This window comes from Notolepis coatsorum (assembly GCF_963971535.1).
Source record: "Notolepis coatsorum genome assembly, chromosome: 18".
In the NCBI taxonomy this organism is placed as follows: domain Eukaryota; kingdom Metazoa; phylum Chordata; class Actinopteri; order Aulopiformes; family Paralepididae; genus Notolepis; species Notolepis coatsorum.
Window position 1 is genome coordinate 22,885,692 of NC_140182.1, and position 25,696 is coordinate 22,911,387.

The 25,696-nt window shown below is 43.3% G+C and overlaps 1 protein-coding gene across 1 annotated transcript in view; it reads left to right on the top strand.

The window, feature by feature from the left end:
- Positions 1-1,768: 1,768 nt before the first annotated feature.
- nox5 (NADPH oxidase, EF-hand calcium binding domain 5) overlaps positions 1,769-25,696 on the top strand; it is a gene marked incomplete at both ends in the record, with an annotated part of 64,989 nt that continues 41,061 nt past the window's right edge. Inside the window, 5 exons of the mRNA XM_084334301.1 lie at positions 1,769-1,888; positions 10,118-10,268; positions 12,399-12,609; positions 14,758-14,995; positions 19,282-19,435. Coding sequence (XP_084190427.1) covers positions 1,769-1,888; positions 10,118-10,268; positions 12,399-12,609; positions 14,758-14,995; positions 19,282-19,435 — 874 coding nt within the window. The remainder of the gene's footprint in view (positions 1,889-10,117; positions 10,269-12,398; positions 12,610-14,757; positions 14,996-19,281; positions 19,436-25,696) is intronic.

Here is a 25,696-nt window from a genome sequence, read left to right on the forward strand (position 1 = left end):
TCAAAAACAGTACTGTATTTGTAAATCTGGTATGTCATAAATGTATCGATGTAGCAGTACTGTCTATCTGTATGTCATGTATGTCATATATGTTTTTTTTTTTATCTACTTTTTCTCCCCATTTTTCTATTTTTCTCCCTTCCCCAATTTCGTATTGTCCAATTCTACCCTCCCCTGTCTCGAACGCTGTTAGGCCATGCCTCCCACAAGCCGGCTGCAATGTGGATGAAGCCTTGCATCACGTGTCCCCTCCGGTACTCGAGGAGGCAGCCGTCGCATCTTTTCACCTGCACAGCGTGATCTCTCCGTGGCGAGGGTCTGCGTGGGAGGGACACGCCGCCCTCGTCACTTCCTTCCTGATCCTGACCAACCGACCTGTAGGAGTCGATGTCCACAACGTCCGATCCCCACCCACTAGCTTCCCACCCCCTAATACTGCCAATTGTATTAGTATGAACGACCAGCCAAGCTGGTAGCAACGCCGAGAGCTGGGCTCGAACCCAGCATCTCCTGCGTTGGTGGCGAGCGCCTTGCCCACTGCGCCACCTAGCCGCTATGTATGTCATATATGTTATGATGAATTGAAAATGGGGGACCCTGATGTACGAAAGTCTTTCTCTGGTCTGCATCCCCTTCAATTGTGTGTATTGAGCTGTACTGTATTGTACCCATTCTGCAATCTGTTAATAAAATGTTCAATCAATCAATCAAACGTCAAAATGTTGATCGATTTTAATACTCTCCAAACAACTGTTCTTCAGCTAAATATTGTTGTGGCTCACAAAAATACACTATAAATGAATCATCACAAAAAAAACACATGTAACTCGTGACGCCAACATTCATGTGCTGCAACTGTTTTTTTATGTATAAAAATATAAAACTAACCTTAACCCTAATCATAATTTTAATAGGGTTGGTTGGTAGTGTAGTGGTGAAAGCAGAGGTTGCTGGTTCAAACTCTGGTCGTGGAATTGTTTTTGTTTGTTTTAGGGTTAACACGCCCAGCTGGTACAGGTAGTGAACCTTCATACCTGCTTCTCACCATAACTGGTTATGGACCTGTAGTGAACCAGCAGGCATATTTTGCGTATGAATGTGATATTGGGTTATGGTCTGGTCTGTGATGATGATGTAATTGAATACTATCACTATATAGAACAACATCTCCCAAGTAAAAAATTACTATATTTTTCCATACTGAAAGTATAGTTTTAGTATATTAAGTGTATATTTCTACCCATTATGTACTTTTCCGAGAGGATACATGCAAATGTAGTTTGGTACTTCTTATGCATTTTCATGTTCTAATTGAAAGCACATGTTTAGTATGATCATTAATATGCTATTAGTGTTAGTTACCAAACGTAAGTTGTACTTTAGCAAACACATTAAAAGTGTACTATTAAGCAAAAGTAACCAAAAATACATTTGAAACAATTGGTTTCAATTTAATACAACATTGGCACTTTCTGAATACATAAGAAGTATACTAATTTATACAAAGTATACTTTTAGAAAATATACTTATGTATACTTTATCTTTTTTTTTACTGAGGCTAAAGAGTAAAAGCAGAAGATGTGGTGGTGCCAGAGGGCTGCGGCCCGCGCCACTATGAGGCTGGATGAGGGGGATGCCACTCCCACCACTATGAGGCTGGATGAGGGGGATGCCACTCCCGCCACTATGAGGCTGGATGAGGGGGCCACGGTCCCTGTGACCCCCGCCACTATGAGGCTGTACGAGGGGGAGGCCACCCCTGCACCTATGACCCTGGACGAGGACGCCCGCTGGCTGGAGTGGGTGACCAAGCAGTTTGAGAGCATCGCAGGAGACGATAAGGAGATCGACCTTGAGGAGTTTAAAACGGCTCTCAAGGTCAAAGAGGTGAGTCACCAGGCAGATCGCTTCACAAGTTACATCCAAGCCACATTACAGTATGCTATCCTTAAGAACTAAACCACACATTCCAGTTTCACTTGGTTCTTAGAACTAAACCACACATTCCAGTTCCACTTGGTTCTTAGAACTAAACCACACATTCCAGTTTCACCCGGTTTTTAACTAAGAACTAAACCACACATTCCAGTTTCACCTGGTTCTTAACTAAGAACTAAACCACACATTCCAGTTTCACCCGGTTCTTAACTAAGAACTAAACCACACATTCCAGTTTCACCTGGTTCTTAACTAAGAACTAAACCACACATTCCAGAATTTTAGTACAGGGAAGCCTAGAGGTTCCCTCGATCACATTGAAACGTGTCCGGGCCACTCGATGCATGTGTTGTGTCGGATTATGTCGTGGACCAGATGGACATCAGATGGACCAGATGGCGATAAAACAATTGGAATATTCTTTTTGGAATAGTCCCGATCAAAGGTAAGGACTATCTGACGTCAATTCCAGCTTGATCGTACAATGTTTTCATATAGATCCGGCTGATCAGCGTGTGTGGTGTTCAAAACTAATGCCGTTACTGGCAATCAAAGCATCAGAAACGACCCCCCCCCCCTTTCATGCATTCATGGTGAAACATAATACCTATTATATACATTTGATTTGGAAATAGTAGCGTGTCCAGGGATGAAACGCCAATGCTTTTAGCAGAATTCACATAGCGCCCTATAACTCAGCTTTTCAAGAATTAGCCCGGATCACTCTGAAATTATACTTATATTCACCACGGGATAACGTGCAAACGTATACATGAACAAATTTATTATTTTTTGCATGTTCGACGGAAGATACTGACTGTCAAATGACCATAGTATTGTCTCCATAGCTATAATATAGAATATAGATATAGCTCTACAAACAAGGTGACGCACGCCTATCTTTAAAGCGTGGCCTAGCTAGAACAGGATAAGGATAATGGCCGGCGCTGAATGAGTTGACTGAACTAAACCACACATTCCAGTTTCACCCGGTTCTTAACTAAGAACTAAACCACACATTCCAGTTTCACCTGGTTCTTAACTAAGAACTAACTAAACCACACATTCCAGTTTCACCTGGTTCTTAACTAAGAACTAAACCACACATTCCAGTTTCACCTGGTTCTTAACTAAGAACTAAACCACACATTCCAGTTTCACCCGGTTCTTAACTAAGAACTAAACCACACATTCCAGTTTCACCTGGTTCTTAACTAAGAACTAACTAAACCACACATTCCAGTTTCACCTGGTTCTTAACTAAGAACTAAACCACACATTCCAGTTTCACCTGGTTCTTAACTAGAACTAACTAAACCACACATTCCAGTTTCACCTGGTTCTTAACTAAGAACTAAACCACACATTCCAGTTTCACCCGATTCTTAACTAAGAACTAAACCACACATTCCAGTTTCACCCGATTCTTAACTAAGAACTAACTAAACCACACATTCCAGTTCCACCCGGTTCTTAACTAAGAACTAAACCACACATTCCAGTTTCACCTGGTTCTTAACTAAGAACTAAACCACACATTCCAGTTTCACCTGGTTCTTAACTAAGAACTAAACCACACATTCCAGTTTCACCTGGTTCTTAACTAAGAACTAAACCACACATTCCAGTTTCACCTGATTCTTAACTAAGAACTAAACCACACATTATTCCAGTTTCACCCGGTTCTTAACTAAGAACTAAACCACACATTCCAGTTTCACCCGGTTCTTAACTAAGAACTAAACCACACATTCCAGTTTCACCTGGTTCTTAACTAAGAACTAAACCACACATTCCAGTTTCACCCGGTTCTTAACTACTCTCAGTACTACTTGTCTCAGTAGGTGAGACAACCATCTGAAAAAAACAACAACCAGAAATCACCCTTTAATTGTTCTCAGAGGTGGTGAGTACCAGCATGGTGTGTCAGCCTGATACCAGGCTAAATACCTGAACTCTCTATCTGATACCAGGCTAAATACCTGAACTCTCTATCTGATACCAGGCTAAATACCTGAACTCTCTATCTGATACCAGGCTAAATACCTGAACTCTCTATCTGATACCAGGCTAAATACCTTAACTCTATCTGATACCAGGCTAAATACCTGAACTCTCCATCTGATACCAGGCTAAATACCTGAACTCTCTATCTGATACCAGGCTAAATACCTGAACTCTCTATCTGATACCAGGCTAAATACCTGAACTCTCTATCTGATACCAGGCTAAATACCTAATAATAATAATAATAAATCAAATTTATATAGCGCCTTTCATAGAACCCAAGGTCGCTTTACAATCAGGACAAAAAATAGGGCAAGGAAGTAGGGGGGGAGGGGGAAGAGGGGATGAGGGAAAGTAGGGGATAATGGACCTAATTTAATCTAAAACTAACTGATGGGGAAAGCCTTGGTGAAGAGGTGTGTTTTTAGAGCGGATTTGAAGGTGTCCAGGGTTGGGGCGTTGCGGATTTCGGGGGGGGGAGAGAGTTCCAGAGGGTAGGGGACGCCACGCTGAAAGCTCTGTCCCCAAAAGTCCGTAACCTGGTGCGAGGGATGGAGAGGAGACCTAGATCAGAGGATCGTAGGTTCCGGGATGGAGTGTACTGGTGGAGGAGATCAGACAGGTACCGGGGGGCGAGGGCATGGAGGGATTTGTAGGTGAGGAGCAGGAGTTTGAAGGTGATGCGGAACCTGACTGGAAGCCAGTGGAGATGGATGAGGGTGGGGGTGATGTGCTGCCAGGGCTTGGTGTGAGTGAGAACCCTGGCAGCTGAGTTCTGGACATACTGGAGCCTGTCCAGGGCTTTGCTGGGTACCCCGAACAGGACTCCATTACAATAGTCCAACCGGGAGGTGACAAATGAGTGGATCAGGGTCTCCGCCACAGAGTCTGAGAGTGAGGGTCGGAGACGGGAGATGTTCCTGAGGTGGTAGAAGGCAGACTTGGTGACAGATTTGATGTGGGAGTGAAATGAAAGTGTGGAGTCAAGGGTGACGCCCAGGTTACGGACTTCGAGAGACGGGGAGATGGAAGAGCCGTCAACGTGGAGGAGGAGATCTCCAACCTTCCCGAGCAGTGCCTTGGGGGCCACAACCATGAGCTCTGTCTTTTTGCTGTTGAGTTTGAGTAATTTGGTTGCCATCCAGGTTTTTATAGCGTGGAGGCAGTTGACTACAGACTGTGGGGGGAGCTGGGAGGATGGTGAGGTGCTGATGTAGAGCTGAGTATCATCAGCATAACAGTGGAAGTTGAGTCCGTGGTGACGTATAATCTGACCGAGGGGGAGCATGTAGATGGTGAATAGTAGGGGACCCAGCACAGAGCCCTGGGGGACACCGTGGTTGACTGGGGCCGGGGGGGAGGATGAGCCGCTGACGCTGACAAACTGAGATCTATTAGTGAGATATGAATGAAACCATGACAGAGCTGTACCGGTGATGCCTAGGTTGTCGGAGAGGCATTTGAGGAGGACTGAGTGGGATATTGTGTCGAACGCCGCGGAGAGGTCGAGAAGGATGAGGAGGCTGATGTGTCCGGAGTCTGCAGCAAGGAGGAGGTCATTAGTGATCTTGATGAGGGCGGTCTCTGTGCTGTGATGTGCTCGGTAGGCTGACTGAAGGGGTTCGTAGAGCTCATGGTTGGACAGATGTTGATGAAGCTGGGCGGCGACTGCCCTTTCCAAGGTTTTGCTTAGGAAAGGAAGGTTGGAGATCGGCCGGTAGTTGTCCAGCACCTCAGGGTCCAAACCAGGCTTTTTTAGGATGGGAGTGATGGAGGCGGTTTTGAAACAGGAGGGAACTATTCCAGATGACAGAGAGGAGTTGATGATGTCCGTTATGATGGGGCAGAGGGTAGGAAGGCAGGCCTTGACCAGTACCGTAGGCATGGGGTCGAGGGAGCAGGTGGAAGCTTTGGCTCTGGTAACCAGCTTCATGACCAGCGGAACATCCACTGGGAAGAAGGAGGAGAGAGAGCACTGGGGATGGAGGGATGCAGCTGGGAGCATGTAGTCCGGCGTCAGGGGTAAGTGAGGAGGGGAGGGGGCGGGCACCATGAGTTGTTGGTGGATGGAAGTCACTTTAGCCTGGAAAAAGTCCAGGAACTTAGAGCAGAGGTCAGGAGCATCAGTGTGGGAGGCAGTGAGAGGGCGGAGGAGACGATTTATGGTTGAAAAAAGCGATCTGGGGTTATTTTGCTGTGAGGTGATGAGGGTGGAGTAGTACGCGGTCCTAGTCTTGGAGAGAGCCTCTCTGTAGGACCTCACGTGGTCGACGAAGGCCAGAACTCTCTATCTGATACCAGGCTAAATACCTGAACTCTCTATCTGATACCAGGCTAAATACCTTAACTCTATCTGATACCAGGCTAAATACCTGATGTATAGACAATGTGCATTTACATTAATCATTGTTACATGAAAATATGTTTGCACCAGATTTAGCAGGAGCTAATTTCCATCTGTAGTCTACCCAAAACACATGAAATGAAATACAAACAGTGCAAGAGTTCAAAATATATATACACGTAAAATGCCAGACAACATGCACAGGACACACAGCATAAAGAGTGCAAAATACATACAATAGCAACATAACATGCACACACCAGTGGCGGCTCGCCACTGGTGGCGCTAGGGCGCCGACCCACCTGTTAAATGAGAGAAGAAGAAAAAAAAAAAAATTTGTTTTTTGTTTTATAGCCCTATAAATAATATAAACATGTTTAAAATGAATAATATTTACTCATTTTAAGTATGTTTGTATTTCCAATGCACAATATAACGTTATTATCTAAATAAAAAAAACACCGTTTTCATGGGCAGGAAGTGACGTTTTTTTTTATTTTTTCGTATTTCTCGCCCGGGCAAGAAGCGATAACGCTCTGACTGCGCGTCACAGTTTGATCGCTGTCTCCGTCACAGCCAATCAGTGCATACGGCGTTGTGCGTTGAAATATGACTATTATGTTGGAATCCGAGCGCGATTTGAAGCGGTCTAGGCAGCAAGCGTGAACTTCCGTGAAGAATTTTCCATAGCCGCATTTCGCGGAGACGCTCTCTGATTGGCCGACGCGATGCCAGTTTTTTTCCATTGCCGCATTTCTCGGGTTGGTTAGACTAATGCAACTCAGTACTCGACTCGTCAACAACAACAGCAACTGTTACTACACTGAGCTTAGGCACTCTTTCAAAGTTGGTTAAGGTTAGAGTTTGTCTTAGAGCATGGCGATAGAACGCCAGGTAGTTTGCAGGCTGTTCGAGGCGAAAATGGACAAAGACACAGCTCTTGGCTAACTAACAACAAGCTATATTATGGAGGCAGTGTGGATGGACAATGGATGGACATCAACACAGGCTGGATGGACAATGCCATGGAGTGGATATACTTTATCAACAAGCCAACAACAAGGTAGATTAGCGATCTTAACTCTAGTTTAATACATGATACGTTGTCTACTGATGCCGCATAACGTTACAGCTACTGCTAGCTGTTAGCTCCGTTAGCTTAGCTGGCCACTTGGATGCATGGAACGGAGTAACGCTAACGTTTAAACGTTATGTCGAGGTCATACAATACTACAGCAGTGGCGGCCGGTGGGTTTTCGCCACTAGGGGCGCTATACCAAATATTTTGTACAGTACAGTACAGTACCACGCAACACTCGTGATTCGACTCACGCTCACGGCAATGAATCGGCTCTTATGAACGAGTCGCTCAGCTGTTACTACAACAACACACAACCAGTCAAATAAAGTATAGTCTAGACTCTAATTCACAACTTGAAACACAATATATAAATAGAAAAGTTAGAAACAAAACTCGCCCGTCTACAAACACAGGCAGATCTCTCCCTCTCTCCTTCTCTCTCTCACACACAGCGCGACGTGGAATCGATTCGTTACACAATCAGACCTATTATATACCAAGAATAACTTCAGTATGAGTACAGGGCTGTACACATATTTTGCATATTGTTAAACGAGCCAAGGCTAGCTATTAAACTATCGATATGAATCGAAAATCTGGGACCCTGATGTAAACAAGACAAACGTCTTTCTCTGGTCTGCATCCCCTTAACAATTGTGTGTATTGAGCCGTACTGTATTGTACCCATTCTGCAATCTGTTAATAAAGTTCTCATTCATTCATTCAAACATAGACGATCTCTCTGTCTCTCGCATCAATCAAATCAAATAATTAACACATGTATGTTGTCATTTTAAACAACTCACCATTCATTCATTATGCATCAGCAGCATCAGAGAGCATTTTAGTAGTTACATTTTCAACAAGATTGCTGCTATTTAAACACTTCATGGAAACGGGGTAACGTTAACCTTATGTCGACTGTAGTACAGTGGCGGCTCGCCACTGGTGGCGCTAGGGCGCCGACCCACCTGTTAAATGAGAGAAGAAGAAAAAAAAAAAACTTTTTTGTTTTTTGTTTTATAGCCCTATAAATAATATAAACATGTTTAAAATGAATAATATTTACTCATTTTAAGTATGTTTGTATTTCCAATGCACAATATAACGTTATTATCTAAATAAAAAAAACACCGTTTTCATGGGCAGGAAGTGACGTTTTTTTTTATTTTTTCGTATTTCTCGCCCGGGCAAGAAGCGATAACGCTCTGACTGCGCGTCACAGTTTGATCGCTGTCTCCGTCACAGCCAATCAGTGCATACGGCGTTGTGCGTTGAAATATGACTATTATGTTGGAATCCGAGCGCGATTTGAAGCGGTCTAGGCAGCAAGCGTGAACTTCCGTGAAGAATTTTCCATAGCCGCATTTCGCGGAGACGCTCTCTGATTGGCCGACGCAATGCCAGTTTTTTTCCATTGCCGCATTTCTCGGGTTGGTTAGACTAATGCAACTCAGTACTCGACTCGTCAACAACAACAGCAACTGTTACTACACTGAGCTTAGGCACTCTTTCAAAGTTGGTTAAGGTTAGAGTTTGTCTTAGAGCATGGCGATAGAACGCCAGGTAGTTTGCAGGCTGTTCGAGGCGAAAATGGACAAAGACACAGCTCTTGGCTAACTAACAACAAGGTATATTATGGAGGCAGTGTGGATGGACAATGGATGGACATCAACACAGGCTGGATGGACAATGCCATGGAGTGGATATACTTTATCAACAAGCCAACAACAAGGTAGATTAGCGATCTTAACTCTAGTTTAATACATGATACGTTGTCTACTGATGCCGCATAACGTTACAGCTACTGCTAGCTGTTAGCTCCGTTAGCTTAGCTGGCCACTTGGATGCATGGAACGGAGTAACGTTAACGTTTAAACGTTATGTCGAGGTCATACAATACTACAGTCGACATAAGGTTAACGTTACCCCGTTTCCATGAAGTGTTTAAATAGCAGCAATCTTGTTGAAAATGTAACTACTAAAATGCTCTCTGATGCTGCTGATGCATAATGAATGAATGGTGAGTTGTTTAAAATGACAACATACATGTGTTAATTATTTGATTTGATTGATCCGAGAGACAGAGAGATCGTCTATGTTTGAATGAATGAATGAGAACTTTATTAACAGATTGCAGAATGGGTACAATACAGTACGGCTCAATACACACAATTGTTAAGGGGATGCAGACCAGAGAAAGACGTTTGTCTTGTTTACATCAGGGTCCCAGATTTTCGATTCATATCGATAGTTTAATAGCTAGCCTTGGCTCGTTTGCAATATGCAAAATATGTGTACAGCCCTGTACTCATACTGAAGTTATTCTTGGTATATAATAGGTCTGATTGTGTAACGAATCGATTCCACGTCGCGCTGTGTGTGAGAGAGAGAAGGAGAGAGGGAGAGATCTGCCTGTGTTTGTAGACGGGCGAGTTTTGTTTCTAACTTTTCTATTTATATATTGTGTTTCAAGTTGTGAATTAGAGTCTAGACTATACTTTATTTGACTGGTTGTGTGTTGTTGTAGTAACAGCTGAGCGACTCGTTCATAAGAGCCGATTCATTGCCGTGAGCGTGAGTCGAATCACGAGTGTTGCGTGGTACTGTACTGTACTGTACAAAATATTTGGTATAGCGCCCCTAGTGGCGAAAACCCACCGGCCGCCACTGGCACACACACACACAGCACAGTGCCAAACATAATCATCTGTCATGTCATGTGATTCTCCTGTGTTCCGCTCAGTCCTTCTTCGCTGAGCGCTTCTTCGCGCTGTTCGACTCGGACGGCAGCAGCTCCATCAGTCTGGACGAGCTGCTGAAGGCTCTGGACCTGCTCATCCACGGCAGCGAGACGGACAAGCTCCAGTTCCTCTTCCAGGTGTACGACGTGGACGGTGAGGTCCATTAACCCTTTCACTACCACACTACAGAAGGTTTACCCTTTACTATCACACTACTGACGGTTAACCCTTTGTCGTGTGGCAGTGAACGGGTTAACCTTCCGTATTGTGGCAGTGAACGGGTTAAATGCAGACCCACACAACAAGACTTTGGTCATGATTGACATTAAAAGGTGCTAGATACATAACATCCAGCCACTAGATGTCGCACTAGAGCACCAGCATGTCATTTATGATAAATCCATTCATCAAACATTTTTGGAGGGAATAGCAATATTCTGCACCTTTCTGAAAACTCTGTGGATGTATTATTTTATACCAAAAGGTTAACCCTTTCACTGCGACACTACAGAAGGATAACCCTTTCACTTTTCAACTTTCTCATTTTCTAAAGTTGAACTTAAAATATATTGCTACATCTTGAGTCATATTTGATCTGCAATGACTAGTATGAATCTATCTATCTATCTATCTATCTATCTATCTATCTATCTATCTATCTATCTATCTATCTATCTATCTATCTATCTATCTATCTATCTATCTACGATTCAACCTCACAACGATTCGATTCGATTAGGATTCTTCAGGAAACGATTCAATGCATCATGAAATCTCTTAATTTGACCACGATTCGATTCGATTAATTTTCTATCAGTTAATTCCCCCAAAAATGTTGAATACACAAATGTGGCTGGGGGAACTGATTCACTCAGCATGAATGGACTATAGGTCAATAAAAACAATACACACAAAAAAAAACATAAAAATAAAATATATAATAATTATTTAGATTATAATCAGTTCTAACATATTCAAATCGATGCATCGAATCGAACACATTAGAATCGATGCATTTCGATTAATCGATACATCGTTACACCCCTACTAACTAACTAACTAACTAACTAACTAACTAACTAACTAACTAACTAACTATCTATCTATCTATCTATCTATCTATCTATCTATCTATCTATCTATCTATCTATCTATCTATCTATCTATCTATCTATCTATCTATCTATCTATCTATCTATCTATCTATCTATCTATCTATCTATCTATCTATCTATCTATCTATCTATCTATCTATCTATCTATCTATCTATCTATCTATCTATCTATCTATCTATCTATCTATCTATCTATCTATCTATCTATCTATCTATCTATCTATCTATCTATCTATCTATCTATCTATCTATCTATCTATCTATCTATCTATCTATCTATCTATCTATCTATCTATCTATCTATCTATCTATCTATCTATCTATCTATCTATCTATCTATCTATCTATCTATCTATCTATCTATCTATCTATCTATCTATCTATCTATCTATCTATCTATCTATCTATCTATCTATCTATCTATCTATCTATCTATCTATCTATCTATCTATCTATCTATCTATCTATCTATCTATCTATCTATCTATCTATCTATCTATCTATCTATCTATCTATCTATCTATCTATCTATCTATCTATCTATCTATCTATCTATCTATCTATCTATCTATCTATCTATCTATCTATCTATCTATCTATCTATCTATCTATCTATCTATCTATCTATCTATCTATCTATCTATCTATCTATCTATCTATCTATCTATCTATCTATCTATCTATCTATCTATCTATCTATCTATCTATCTATCTATCTATCTATCTATCTATCTATCTATCTATCTATCTATCTATCTATCTATCTATCTATCTATCTATCTATCTATCTATCTATCTATCTATCTATCTATCTATCTATCTATCTATCTATCTATCTATCTATCTATCTATCTATCTATCTATCTATCTATCTATCTATCTATCTATCTATCTATCTATCTATCTATCTATCTATCTATCTATCTATCTATCTATCTATCTATCTATCTATCTATCTATCTATCTATCTATCTATCTATCTATCTATCTATCTATCTATCTATCTATCTATCTATCTATCTATCTATCTATCTATCTATCTATCTATCTATCTATCTATCTTCATAATGTAAAATAAGGACGTCCATTGTTTTGGGGGTGTTCTAGTGACCTCTAGAGGCTGAAACTACTCAGTACGTCTTTGACAACAGAAGTTTGTGACCTGCAGGCAGCGGCTCCATAGATCCAGACGAGCTGCGCACTGTGCTCAAGTCCTGCCTGCGTGAGAGTGCCATCTCCCTGCCGGAGGAGAAGCTGGACGACCTGACGCTGGCGCTGTTCGAGTCGGCTGACAAGGACAACAGCGGCTCCATCACCTTCGAGGAGCTCAAGGCTGAGCTGGAGGACTTCCCTGAAGTCATGGAGAACCTTACCATCAGGTCTGTTTACTGATAAATAACATCATCTGTTTGTGATCTGTTTGTGATCTTTGTTTGTGATCTTTTTTGTGTATTTGTCCTTCCCTAATGGTCTCTGTCTGTCTGTCTGTCTGTCTGTCTGTCTGTCTGTCTGTCTGTCTGTCTGTCTGTCTGTCTGTCTGTCTGTCTGTCTGTCTGTCTGTCTGTCTGTCTGTCTGTCTGTCTGTCTGTCTGTCTGTCTCTCTCTCTCTCTCTCTCTCTCTCTCTCTCTCTCTCTCTCTCTCTCTCTCTCTCTCTCTCTCTCTCTCTCTCTCTCTCTCTCTCTCTCTCTCTATCGCTCTCTCTATCTCTCTCTCTCTCTCTCTCTCTCTCTGTCTCTCTCTGTGTGTGTTTGTGTTTGTCTCTCTCTTTGTGTCTCTCTCTGTGTGTCTCTCTGTCTCTCTGTCTCTCTATCTCTCTCTCTCTCTGTCTCTCTCTGTGTGTCTCTCTGTCTCTCTCTCTGTCTCTCTGTGTGTCTCTCTGTCTCTCTCTCTCTCACTCTCTCTCTGTCTCTCTCTGTGTGTGTGTGTGTGTTTGTCTCTCTCTTTGTGTCTCTCTCTGTCTCTTTCTGTCTCTCTGTCTGTCTGTCAAATTCAAATTCAAATTCAAATAGGCTTTATTGGCATGAAATATTAACATACTTATTGCCAAAGCAAGTTCAACATACAAACAATAACATATATATTAAGCAATAAAATATCATAACATTAGTAATAACAGTAAGGACAATCAACAAGAAACATATTAATTTACAAAATAGTCACTCGATCGGGTAGTCATTTTTCAAGTGTGGCCATTCATATACATTTTACAGGGCTTGTTCTCTTATTTTGTGACAACCGTCTACATATTTTGCAGCTAATGCTGTACACTGACTTTTCTCCCCACACATGTATAGTAGCTTTTGGTGATCAGGGAGATGGATAAACTGTGCATCAATTTTGTTTATTTTATCAAAGAAGACTTCTCTTAGGTCCTTGTATTTCTCACAGTATAGCAGGAAGTGAAGTTCTGTCTCAATGTCCCCCTGATGGCAAAGTGAACACAGCCTGGCCTCTCTGGGCAGCCAGTTTTGCCTGTAATGGCCTGTTTCTATGGCTAGACTGTGTCCACACAGTCTGTACCGTGTCAATGTTTTTCTTAATTTTATCTCACTCACAGTAGTCAGGTATTCTGCCACCATGTACTTTCTGTTTAGGGTCAAATAGAATTCTAATTTACTTTGAGATTTGGTTGATTTGTTCCAATATTCTATATAGTTTTCTTTTTGTTTTGAGATTATTTGGTTGGGCCAGATTTTTTGGTATCTGTCCTGAAGTATTTGTGGGCAGAGATTTCTGACTAGCTGGCAGAGGGGACTCTTATCTGGGTTCATCTCTTGGCTCTGAAGGGCTTTGTAGTGGTAGGAGTGGGGGTCACTTGATTGGAGGTGTGTGTAAAATTGTCTGTCTCTCTCTCTCTCTGTCTCTCTCTCTCTCTCTCTGTCTCTCTCTGTGTGTCTCTCTCTCTGTGTGTCTCTCTCTCTCTGTGTGTCTCTCTCTCTGTCTCTGTGTGTGTGTGTCTCTCTCTCTCTGTGTGTGTCTCTCTCTGTCTGTCTCTATCTGTGTGTGTGTGTGTGTGTGTGTGTGTGTGTGTGTGTGTGTGTGTGTGTGTGTGTGTGTGTGTGTGTGTGTGTGTGTGTGTGTGTGTGTGTGTGTGTGTGTGTGTGTGTGTGTCGCTCTCTCATCTCTCTCTCTCTCTCTGTGTGGGTCTCTCTGTCTCTATTGCTGTCTCTCTGTGTGTGTGTGTGTCGCTCTCTCATCTCTCTCTCTCTCTCTCTCTCTGTGTGGGTCTCTCTCTCTCTGTCTCTATCGCTGTCTCTCTGTGTGTGTGTGTCGCTCTCTCATCTTTCTCTCTCTCTGTGTGGGTCTCTCTCTCTCTGTGTGGGTCTCTCTCTCTCTGTCTCTATCGCTGTCTCTCTGTGTGTGTGAGTCGCTCTCTCATCTCTCTCTCTCTCTCTGTGTGGGTCTCTCTCTCTCTGTCTCTATCGCTGTCTCTCTGTGTGTGTGTGTCGCTCTCATCTCTCTCTCTCATCTCTCTCTTTCTCTCTTTCTATGTATCTCTCTCTCTCTCTCTCCCTCTCCCTCTCAGCGCTTCCAACTGGCTGAAGCCTCCTGATCTGGAGCAGAAGAAGAGACAGGCCCCACGCTACCTGACCCCGACCTACTGGCAGAACAACAGTCGTAAGCTGCTCTTCCTGTGCGCCTACGCCCTCCTCAGCCTGCTGCTGTTCACCGAGGCCAGCGTCCAGCACAGCCAGGGAGGAGGCTGGTACATGGTGGCCAAGGGCTGCGGACAGTGTCTCAACTTCAACTGCACCTTCGTTATGGTGAGGGCTGAGCAGGCAGGTTCTCAAAGAGGGCTCGGTGCACTGCATGCATATACATCAAAGCAGCTGGGCCAAGCCAGGCCAGGCCAGGCCCATCCCCCCCTGTGGAAAAAACTGCGTTTTGTATCTCTTCTTTTATTTAACCTTTATTTAACCAGCAAGTCCCGTTGAGATACAAGATCTCTTTTCCAAGGGAGACCCAAGATGACAGCAATAACATTTGCAATATATCAGTATAAATGAGACCTGGCTTCAGCACCATGGACAGCAATGCTGTCACAAAACGGAGAATACAAGTTGTATACACTACACCAAAGTGTAGAATAACTACTTTCCAAATAATGGATTGTCCAAATGTCGGGTTATAATACGAAAGTGTCCTTTATAGAAGTTTACCGGTGCACGTTTCATTACATTTCTCTACTTCACTGGCGCTATTGCATCACTCACCCTCCCGCTGCTGCCGTCAGTTCAACATAATGACGCGCTCCTTACATCTCGCGGCTTCAATATCAGCATCCAAATCATCCATCAGACTTATAGCTGTTCTATTTCACGGTCAGGTTCCAACAAACTGTCTTCTTTAACTCCCAGCAGTAAATCCAATAAAGTGATCAAGTGATCAACATTCCGGACAGAGTTTCCACGTCAATTTCGATGTCCATCTGATTCAAAACTTGCGTAATAATAACACCTCTGATTGCGCCCCGCTTTCGTCTCATTCTTTCAATTTTAGTCCGACGTTCGTCTTCACCCATTCTAGAGATATCCAAAACGTTCATATCTCCCGGGTTTCGGCAGTTGATCTCATCATGATTTAAATTAATAGTGTTATGGTTTGACACCGACCCCAAACGCAACGACACAAGAGAGTAGGATTCAGAGTTGCCAAAAACAAGGGCTTGTTTATTTACACTAAATAAACAGCATAGACTTGGTAGAGTTCAAACAAAGACTGGAATACAAGCAAGGATGAATGTTGCTGCTCTGCAGCTTCTCCCGGGATGGTAGTCTGGGGAAGCAGACGATGACGTCAGAGCCGCTCTGCAGACTTCTCTCGGCAGAATCTCCGAGGTGGTTGCGGGACCGAGAGGGAGAGAGGGAGCGAGTTAGCTCAGAGTGCAGTTGGAACAGAGCAGGTGACAGGAGAGGTGACTTGTACCCAAAAACAGAGTTATCCAAGTGACTGAATCTTCGGTGTATATACACACTGTGAGTAACGTTCCAAACACAATCCCACGTGATAGAAATCTTCGGTGCAAAATAAACACTGTGAGCGAAGTCCCAAAATACAAATCCAAGTGATAATATCTTCGGTGTGTAAACACACAGTGGGAGATGTTAGGCCAAAATATTATCCCAATGAAACAATCCAAAAAGGGCTAAACGCTGGGTGAGTGACTGTCTGATAAAAAGCAGGAAATCTTCAGTGTTATATAAACACACGAAAAACGGAATAGGATCAAAGACAGTCATAAAAACTCACCCAGGCGCTGTGCGTAAAGAGCGTTGGAACAGAACGGAGCGAGCGCGTCGCCACGGGAAAAGGGTGTCCAAGAGGAATGCTTCTTGAATATCCTGGAGGCAAAGCACAGGGAAAAAACAGCAGGCAAGGCAGGAACGGCGAATGCAACTGAAATATCAAAACGATCCAACAAAACTTGAATGGGGAAACGGGGTATAAATAATCAGGGAAAGCTTAATTGACAAGCAGTGACAGCTGAGGGATGTGATTGACAAGCGTGTGGTTGGGGGAGCACCAATCAACGACGTCCATGGGAAGAAGCGTGTGAATAGGGGAATGCAATGATTAACAGAAAACTAATGGAAACAGAGCGAGTAGGCTTAAAGGAACAGAGCGAGTAAGTGAGCAATGGACAAAAACCTCACAAATAGGCTTGTTTGAGATTGGCGACTGGCGAGGCCTGCGCAGGCGCACTGCATCGCGCTTGGTTGTGAATAACAAGTTAACTCATTCCTGCCTGAACTTATATATGCGCAAATAGAAACATATATACCGACCTGGCCTGCTTCGGAGTTCAGTGGCCTGACTGCGGGCACAAACAAACAAATTTAAAAATAAAAAAAGCATTTGCCAGTCTGCCAGGGCAGCCAGGCCATGCCAGTCTACCAGGCCACCGGGAATACTCCCGCTGCTCCCGTTGGCCAGTCCGCTAGTGCCTCAAAGAGTGCTTGGTGCATACATACTGTAGACCTCAAAGAGTGCTTGGTGCATACAGTACATAGTGCTTGGTGCTTAAATAGACCTCTAAGAGAGGACCTGACATGGTCAACTCACATAGACACTGTGGTAAAAAAGGCGAAACAGCGCCTCTACCAGCTGAGACAATTAAGGAAGTTCAGAGTATCAGGGAAGATACTCCACTCCTTCTATTCCGGGGCTGTAGAGAGCATTTTGACTGGGAACATCACTGCCTGGTTTGGAAACAGCACGGCCCAGGACAGGAAGGCCCTACAGAGAGTGGTGCGCTCAGCAGAATGGACTACGGGTATTGCACTACCACCCCTACAGGACTTATACAATAGGAGGTGCAAATCCAGAGCCTGGAGAATAATGAAGGACCCTCACCACCCCAACAACAGCCTGTTCAAGCTGCTGCGGTCAGGCAAGCGCCTCCGTATACACACAGCAAGAACAGAGAGACTAAGGCTCAGCTTCTTCCCTCAGACCATCATAACAATGAACACTGATCTCTCCACACACAAGTACACATGAACACACACAACACAACATTCTGCACTCACACACACAAACGCACCACAGGTCACTTTAAACAAGGAAAAGGACACTTTAAAGGAAGGAAAAAGGACACTTTAAGAAAATAACTTGTTGTGATTGTTGCATAGCATAGTTAGTAACAGTGTTACATTCAAGCCTAAAATATGGCTCGTGTAGGCCTTGAATGTAAAGTGGTGGACACAGGACACTGGACAAGAGTTTATCAAAAATAACTATATTTATTTGAACAGCTATCTAAATGGACAAAAAGAGTGGGAGCTGGGTGTTCCAGACTCCAAAGGTCAATAACAAAAACGAATGCACATAGGCGAAAGAGAACAAACAGCAAAAATAGACAGGGAAGCAGTGAGAGCAGATGAGACTCTGGAGAGCTGAGATCTCTTGTGAAGTGGGAGACACTGCAGCCTGCACTCTGCTCTGCTTTGTAGGGCGTGGTGCCTCATCACCACACCTGTGTCAATTAGAAGAACGGCCATTTTAATTACATGGAAAACAAAAACAGGAAGAAACAGTGTGTCAATCACAGACCACCAATTAGTGACAGCACACTTAAACTCAGTGTGATGAGTCACAGACAGTAAGTATCCCTCCACCATGTGAAAGTAATACGTAACAAACAGCAAGTATAGCATAGGGACATAGAAGAAAAACTGCACATTGTATAGGAGTGTACGTAGGATCCAGTGCCTTTAAGCAATTTATTAACATGTCTATTTACCATGTTTATTCTAGTTATCTTATTATTATTATTATTATTACTACTATTACTATCGTATACAATCGTAGCGGGCATGGCCAACCGCATTTCACTGTATGCCCGGGTATGTATGTGATGAATCTTGAATCTTGGTGCATACAGTACATAGACCTCAAAGAGTGCTTGGTGCATACATAGACCTCAAGGCTGCTTGAGCACCTGCCATTTTGCCTCCTGCATAGGCCTTTCACACCGTGCCGGAGCCGGTTCCCGAACGTAATCTCGAACCGGCCGGCGCGTTCACACCGGGAATAATTGGTTCGGAACATGAAAAATCGGTGCTCAGTGTTTTCTTAGAGGGCCGGTCAGTCAGTGTGATGAGTCTGTTTTGAGGCAGACATCAGGAATGTGACCAAGTGGCCAAACAAAGTATAAATCTACTGTTCATTTTAATTTTGCATTGATATCGAAGTGCTTTAGGGTTCTCATTGCTCAGCCTATAAGTTATTAATTGCTTTAAGCAGCTGTGTGTTGCTTGTGTGTGTGTGTGTGTGTGTGTGTGTGTGTGTGTGTGTGTGTGTGTGTGTGTGTGTGTGTGTGTGTGTGTGTGTGTGTGTGTGTGTGTGTGTGTGTGTGTGTGTGTGTGTGTGTGTGTGTGTGTGTGTGTGTGTGTGTGTGTGTGTGTGTGTGTGTGTGTGTGTGTGTGTGTGTGTGTGTGTGTGTGTGTGTGTGTGTGTGTGTGTGTGTGTGTGTGTGTGTGTGTGTGTGTGTGTGTGTGTGTGTGTGTGTGTGTGTGTGTGTGTGTGTGTGTGTGTGCATGTCCTGCAGGTGTTGATGCTGAGGCGCTGTCTGACCTGGCTCCGGGTGACCTGGGTGGTGAGGGTGTTGCCTCTGGACCAGAACATCCTGCTCCATCAGATCGTTGGCTACGCCGTCCTCTGCTACACCACGGTGCACACCACTGCGCACATCATCAACTTTGGTACACGCACACACACACACGCACACACGCACACGCACACACACGCATACGCACACACACACTCTGAAGCCTCCTCTCTCTTCACTCACAAGCGACCAGGAACTTGTGTTGCCTTCCTCCCCCGTGGTTTCCTGTGCTGTTTTGGACCTCAGTGAGCTACTGCTAAACAGTAGGGATGCACCAATCCCACTTGTTCAGTCCCGATACTGATACCTGGGCTTTGGGTATCGGCCGATACCGAGTAGCGATCCGATACCCATTGTTCAATTAATAAACTGTATGCCTCACTGTGTCTACCTACTACCTATAGCCACTAGCTATCTACCTATAGCCACTAGCTATCTACCTATAGCCACTAGCTATCTACCTATAGCCACTATGCTGGGATCATTATTTTGTGCAAGGCAACAGGCTTGACTTAAAACATTAATTTCCTAACTTAGTGAAACTAAATGCAACAAATTAACACATAGATATAAATGTACTGAATTGTTATTTATTATTTTATTTATTATTATATTATATTATTATAATTTTCTTTATATTATTATTTTTTTTTTTTTAAGATTTCAATATCTTTTCTTTTTTTTACCGATACCCGATCCAGCTAGTTTAGTCATACTGGGGCCGATATCAATATCGGATCGGTGCATCCCTACTAAACAGTGGTCACCGCTCCAACCACACGATGATGTCACCGCTCCAGCCTCATGATGATGTCACCGCTCCAGCCTCATGATGATGTCACCGCTCCTCCAGCCACACGATGGTGTCACCGCTCCTCCAGCCACACGATGTCACCGCTCCAGCCACACGATGATGTCACCGCTCCTCCAGCCACGTCACCGCTCCTCCAGCCACACGATGTCACAGCTCCAGCCACACAATGGGTCTCATTCTCGAACGAAGTTACGACAAAATATTTAGTCTTAGCCAGATTTCGGCCTATTTAAGACATATTAGGGCTGGGAGTGGGAGTCCTCAAATTTTCCTGAGATCTTATTTGAGAGCAGATCTAAGAGTGCTGAGGAGCACACTTAAATATGCTCTCAGCCCACGATAAAATCTCATGATTGATTGACTAATTTAAAATTGTATTATAACTTGACAGACTGTGTTCTCATAGTGATTCCTTCATGTTTGCTACAGGCCTCCTTGGAATTAATTACTTGATCATAATTAAAATAAATATGACAATATTTGTACGATAAGAAATTACGCATTTGATGTCGGAAAAATAAATAATATGGATTCATCTGATCACAGGGCAGCTGGATTAACCATATCTGAACCAGCTATTTTGGACAAATGTATAATTACTTTAATTACTCAGATATTCAAACACAATTATGCAATTATTGTGAAATGATTGAAAATAATTGAATGCCTTCTGTGGAATTTGCATTTCTTATTTGTTACACATCTGTTTTAATGATTAATTATATACATTTGAAAGAATGCAGGTCAACATGCAATGTATCCCATTGATTGGTATATACAATGGGACAGACCTTTGTTTGATTGATTGATTGAAAACTTTATTAACAGATTGCAGAATGGGTACAGTACAGTACAGCTCAATTACATAAGGGGATGCAGACCAGAGAAAGAATTTCGTCTTGTTTACATCAGGGTCCCCCATTTTCAATTCATCATAACATATATGACACACACGACACAGATAGACAGTACTGCTACATCTATACATTTATGACATACCAGATTTGCAAATACAGTACTGTTTGTGATACAAAAAGAGTCCAGAAAAGAGAGTACATTTGACGTAGAAACTGTTGGAGGAGGTTGGGTAGGAGGGGTGGTAGACTTACACTGTACAAGCAAAACTGTACATTGGAATATTGACAAAACCATACTTGGTCATTTACTGTACATTAGTGCATTCCTTCGAATATATCATTAATCAATTAAACTTATATTGAAATACACTATATAGCCTATACACCAACACTGAAATGACAGTGGATAAATAAATAAGAACTAAAGCTAATCGGTGGAAATTGACTGCATTAATATTCCATAACAAGTCTTGTGTGCGCCTACGAATGAACAGTAGCCTATAGGCTTATGCAATAATAAGCCATACTGCGTTCATTCATTACACCCGCCAGCCCGTAGGCTATATATATTATATGTCATTCATTCATTCATATACAGTACTGCGCGCGCGCGTGTGTGTGTGCGCGCGCGCTGCGGCAGGTGTGTACCGCGAGCTGTATATGATGCCAATACATTAATCTAATCTAGTTTTGATGGGCGCAAGCGTGATTATGAAACCTAGCCGCATTTCTCGGAGACGCTCTCTGGTAGAGCCATATGGAATCCGCGATCACGGAATCGCGGACGGAATCGCGGAATTGAGCAATAAAAATGGAATCAACTATAAAAAAAAAATTAATTAAATTTTTTTTTTTTTTTTTTTTTTTTTTACTTTTTTTTTTTTTTATGTTGTGGGACTTGTACAGCACTTTGTTCAACTTTGTCAGTGCTGTAAAGTTGAAACCTTTTTAAATATTAGACAAACAAAGCACTTTGCTTTCATGAAATATTGTAAGCAGTCATTTGAGGCTTCATAAAAGCAGCACAATGAACACAAATCTGTCAGTGCCGAGTCCGACCTCATCTTAAATAACAAACAGCATTGCTTGTTGTAGTTAACAAAGAGAGGCAGAGTTGATTTTGCAAAAATATATATACCTTTTTATTTTTTTTATTTTTTTAATAATCAAATTTTATTTTCATATTCGAATCCCATGCCCATCGAACGAAGCTTCGAAGTATTTAAGACAGCCCTATTAAATGGACTGTTATATCTTATTAAATTGTGGACATTTATTCATTCCCACTTATTAGACACTATTTCTGATGGTAAAATGAGCGTACAAAGCAAAATACAGAATTCTGAAATATTAAAACGGAAAAAACGGAATTTGGAAAAAAATAAAATGGAATTTGGAAAAAAATAAAACGGATTTCATATGGCTCTACTCTCTGGCACTGACTGACGCTAGGTTTCGTAATCACGCGGCTCTCAAAGCACTTCCGCCATTCCATTTCACACAGCTGCGTCACCAGTTGCTTTATAAGGACTGTCGGGGGCGTGGTTTGTATGCAAATGACCTGAACGGGAACGCGCTTTGGAGTTTACGACAGAATGCCATTCTCCAAGCAGATATCAGATCATATAATTTCTGCGACCGTTTCAGCCACTTAAGACATATCTCCAGCACGTTCAGGACTCAGAGTGTACTTGTCATAGATTATGTCTCAGTGGTTCCAAGATAAGTCTTCCAGAATATATCTTTGAAAAAATTTCGGGAATGAGACCCAATGATGTCACCGCTCCTCCAGGCACACGATGATGTCACCGCTCCTCCAACCTCATGATGATGTCACCGCTCCTCCAGCCTCATGGTGTCCCCAGTACCACTGTTACGACCCTGGCTCAAGGGACGCAACCTATGTGCAAAACCGACACCAAAACCCTGTGCTCTAACTCAAAATGCTACTATAGCAAGGAACTATTAATGTAACTATAAACTAATGTACTAAGGTAACCCAACGGACAAGGACTGGAAGAACCTGACAGCTCTTTCTCTAAGCACAGACACTGCATGTGTGTTACTAGGTCTGCCTTTAAAGCTCCCAGCAGGTAACCAATCAGCACTAATTGGCTAATTGGCAGCCCTCACCTGCATGCACAGTGACACAGAAGTGATCAGCTCCTGGTACATAACACCTCCCCCACCAAACTGGTTGCCCCAGAGGCAACCACCACACAACAACCAATAAAAAAAAAAAAAAAAAACCACTGTGACCCATTAGGTATCAGGGCCACTACCACAACAGCGATAGTGGGTCGGCCCCTGTCGAACACGACCACCGATACCGATCTGTCAAAATTAGACTGCAAACCAAAATCAACCTGAGAACTGCGCTCAACAGAACAGAACACAGCACAACAAAAACCATAGATCACTGATACCACCACCGCACCCATATCCATCCCACCTGGCACTGGCAGTTCAGGATACTGCAAACCGTGAACATCCAGAGTAGGATGTACCGCCTCAGGTACAGCCCCAGTGTACCGGGAACATGGCAGTACGACAGTCACAATAACGTCTGGAACACCATCTAAAATGGCGTCACCCAAAATAACATTGTCCTGATCAAAATCAAAATGGCTGCCACTCAACAGACCAGGTCGCGAAGGCGGCTCCTGCTCCACAGGACACAGGTAACTAGGTTGACCATCACACCTAGTGCATGGCAGAGAATCAGTGTGGACATGTGGATCAATGTCAGAATCATCAACTGACATATTGGGACCATCCCTGCCCACAAGTGAAACATTAGGGACAATAGAGCTACTGTGGGAAGGCTGGCAGCCTAAGTCAGGCTTAGTAGCCTCTCCAACTAGAACGGTGTCACATGAAACAACAGCACCTCTCATAGCATCCTTCCCACACTCATCCTCCAATTCGTTCGTGGCCTCAGCCACCGTACAGGCTGGGAAGACCTTGAGACACTGCGCTGCCATATCATCTCCCGTCACATGCTTCTCCGGCACGCATGTCAACTCTGGTTTCACCACCGGGCCTAACACAAAGCCACAATCAAGAGAATCATTATGCAGAGGTACATCCACAGTGTGCTTTCCAAGATTCTCAACAGGTACACATTTTAATTCAACAAAGAATGTGTCATTAAGTGTAATGTCCCAAGTCGAAGTATCAACAACATCACTTTTGTCCTTTGACATTTCTCGTGCCACAGCACACACAGGAAACACTCCTGGATGTTTCTGTGCCAGCTCATTAGAGACCTCAGAAACCACAGGAATGGGAGTTACAACCGGAGTAGCCAACACTTTGTCACCAGCCAAATCATTCCCTAGAATGAAGGACACCCCCTTTATGGGAATGTGAGAACATACCCCCACAACAACATTGCCTGATACTAAGGGAGAATTGAGCGTGACCTCATGCAAAGGTGCATCCACAAATCCACCCCCAAAGCCCCGAACAACGACACCGGAATGCAAAGAAGAGTTTTCTGAAAACGGCAAAACCCCCTCCAGAATGAGGGACTGAAAAGCACCGGTATCTCTCCAAATTGTTATAGCCTGTTTGGACTCTAGTGCATTAGTCAGGGAAACAAATCCATTCATCATAAACCTTGAGGAACCCTCAAGCTCTTTGTCCACACGTTTGATAATTCCCCCATCCCCATCTAACGTTGGCATAGGCGTTCTGCATATGGTTTCTACCAGAGCCACGGTTCTGAAATTTTTCTGCTCAAGCACCGGGCACCCAGCAACGATATGACCAGGTTCTTTACAGTAGAAACAGATAATCCCTTCTGGGAATGCACCAGCAGAACCACCCCGCCTAGGAGGTGAAGTTAACTGACCAGCAGACACAGGTTTTGGGAAACGGCCCCCCTGAACAGGACGCCTATCCCCGGACTCAACACGGTAGTCCTCCAAAAACACGGACTTGTGTGTCAACACAAACTCATCAGCGAAGACAGCGGCGTCGCCTATCTTCGATACCTTACGCTCATTTAGATGTGTGGAAACGGTATCAGGAACACATCTTTTAAATTCCTCTAGGAGAATCAACTGCCTAAGCTGCTCTCTTGACTCTGCCTTCTGAGAAGTGCACCACCTGTCAAACAGGTTCTCCTTCTCCCTTCCAAATTCAACATAAGACTGCCCCTCCGACCTGCGATAACCTCTAAAACGCTGACGATAGGCCTCAGGGACCAACTCATAAGCCCTCAAAATGGAAGCTTTAACCAGCTCATAATCAGCGCTTTGTTCAAGGGACAGAGCAGTGTAGGCTTCTTGTGCCCTACCAACTAAAACACATTGCAGCAGCAGTGTCCAGGCGGTATCAGGCCACTTCAATGTGGTTGCCACCCGTTCAAAAAGGGGAAAATATCTTTCCACGTCTTTCTCAAAAAATGGTGGCACCATCCTAATATTCCTGCCTACATCAAACCCGGAACGTGACTCTGGATGCAAAGCACCCGCCTGCAAGGCAGCATGCTTATATTCAAGCTCCTTCTGTGCACGCTCGTGCTCCAACAACATTTGTTTCTCCTTAAACTCACGCTCCTCTCTCCGCTCCTCTCTCCTCTCCTCACGCTCGTGCTGTAGCTGCCTTTCCTTAAACTCCAACTCCCTTATCCTCCAGTCACCCTCTACACCAGGTAATAGCGGAGATGCGCCAGACG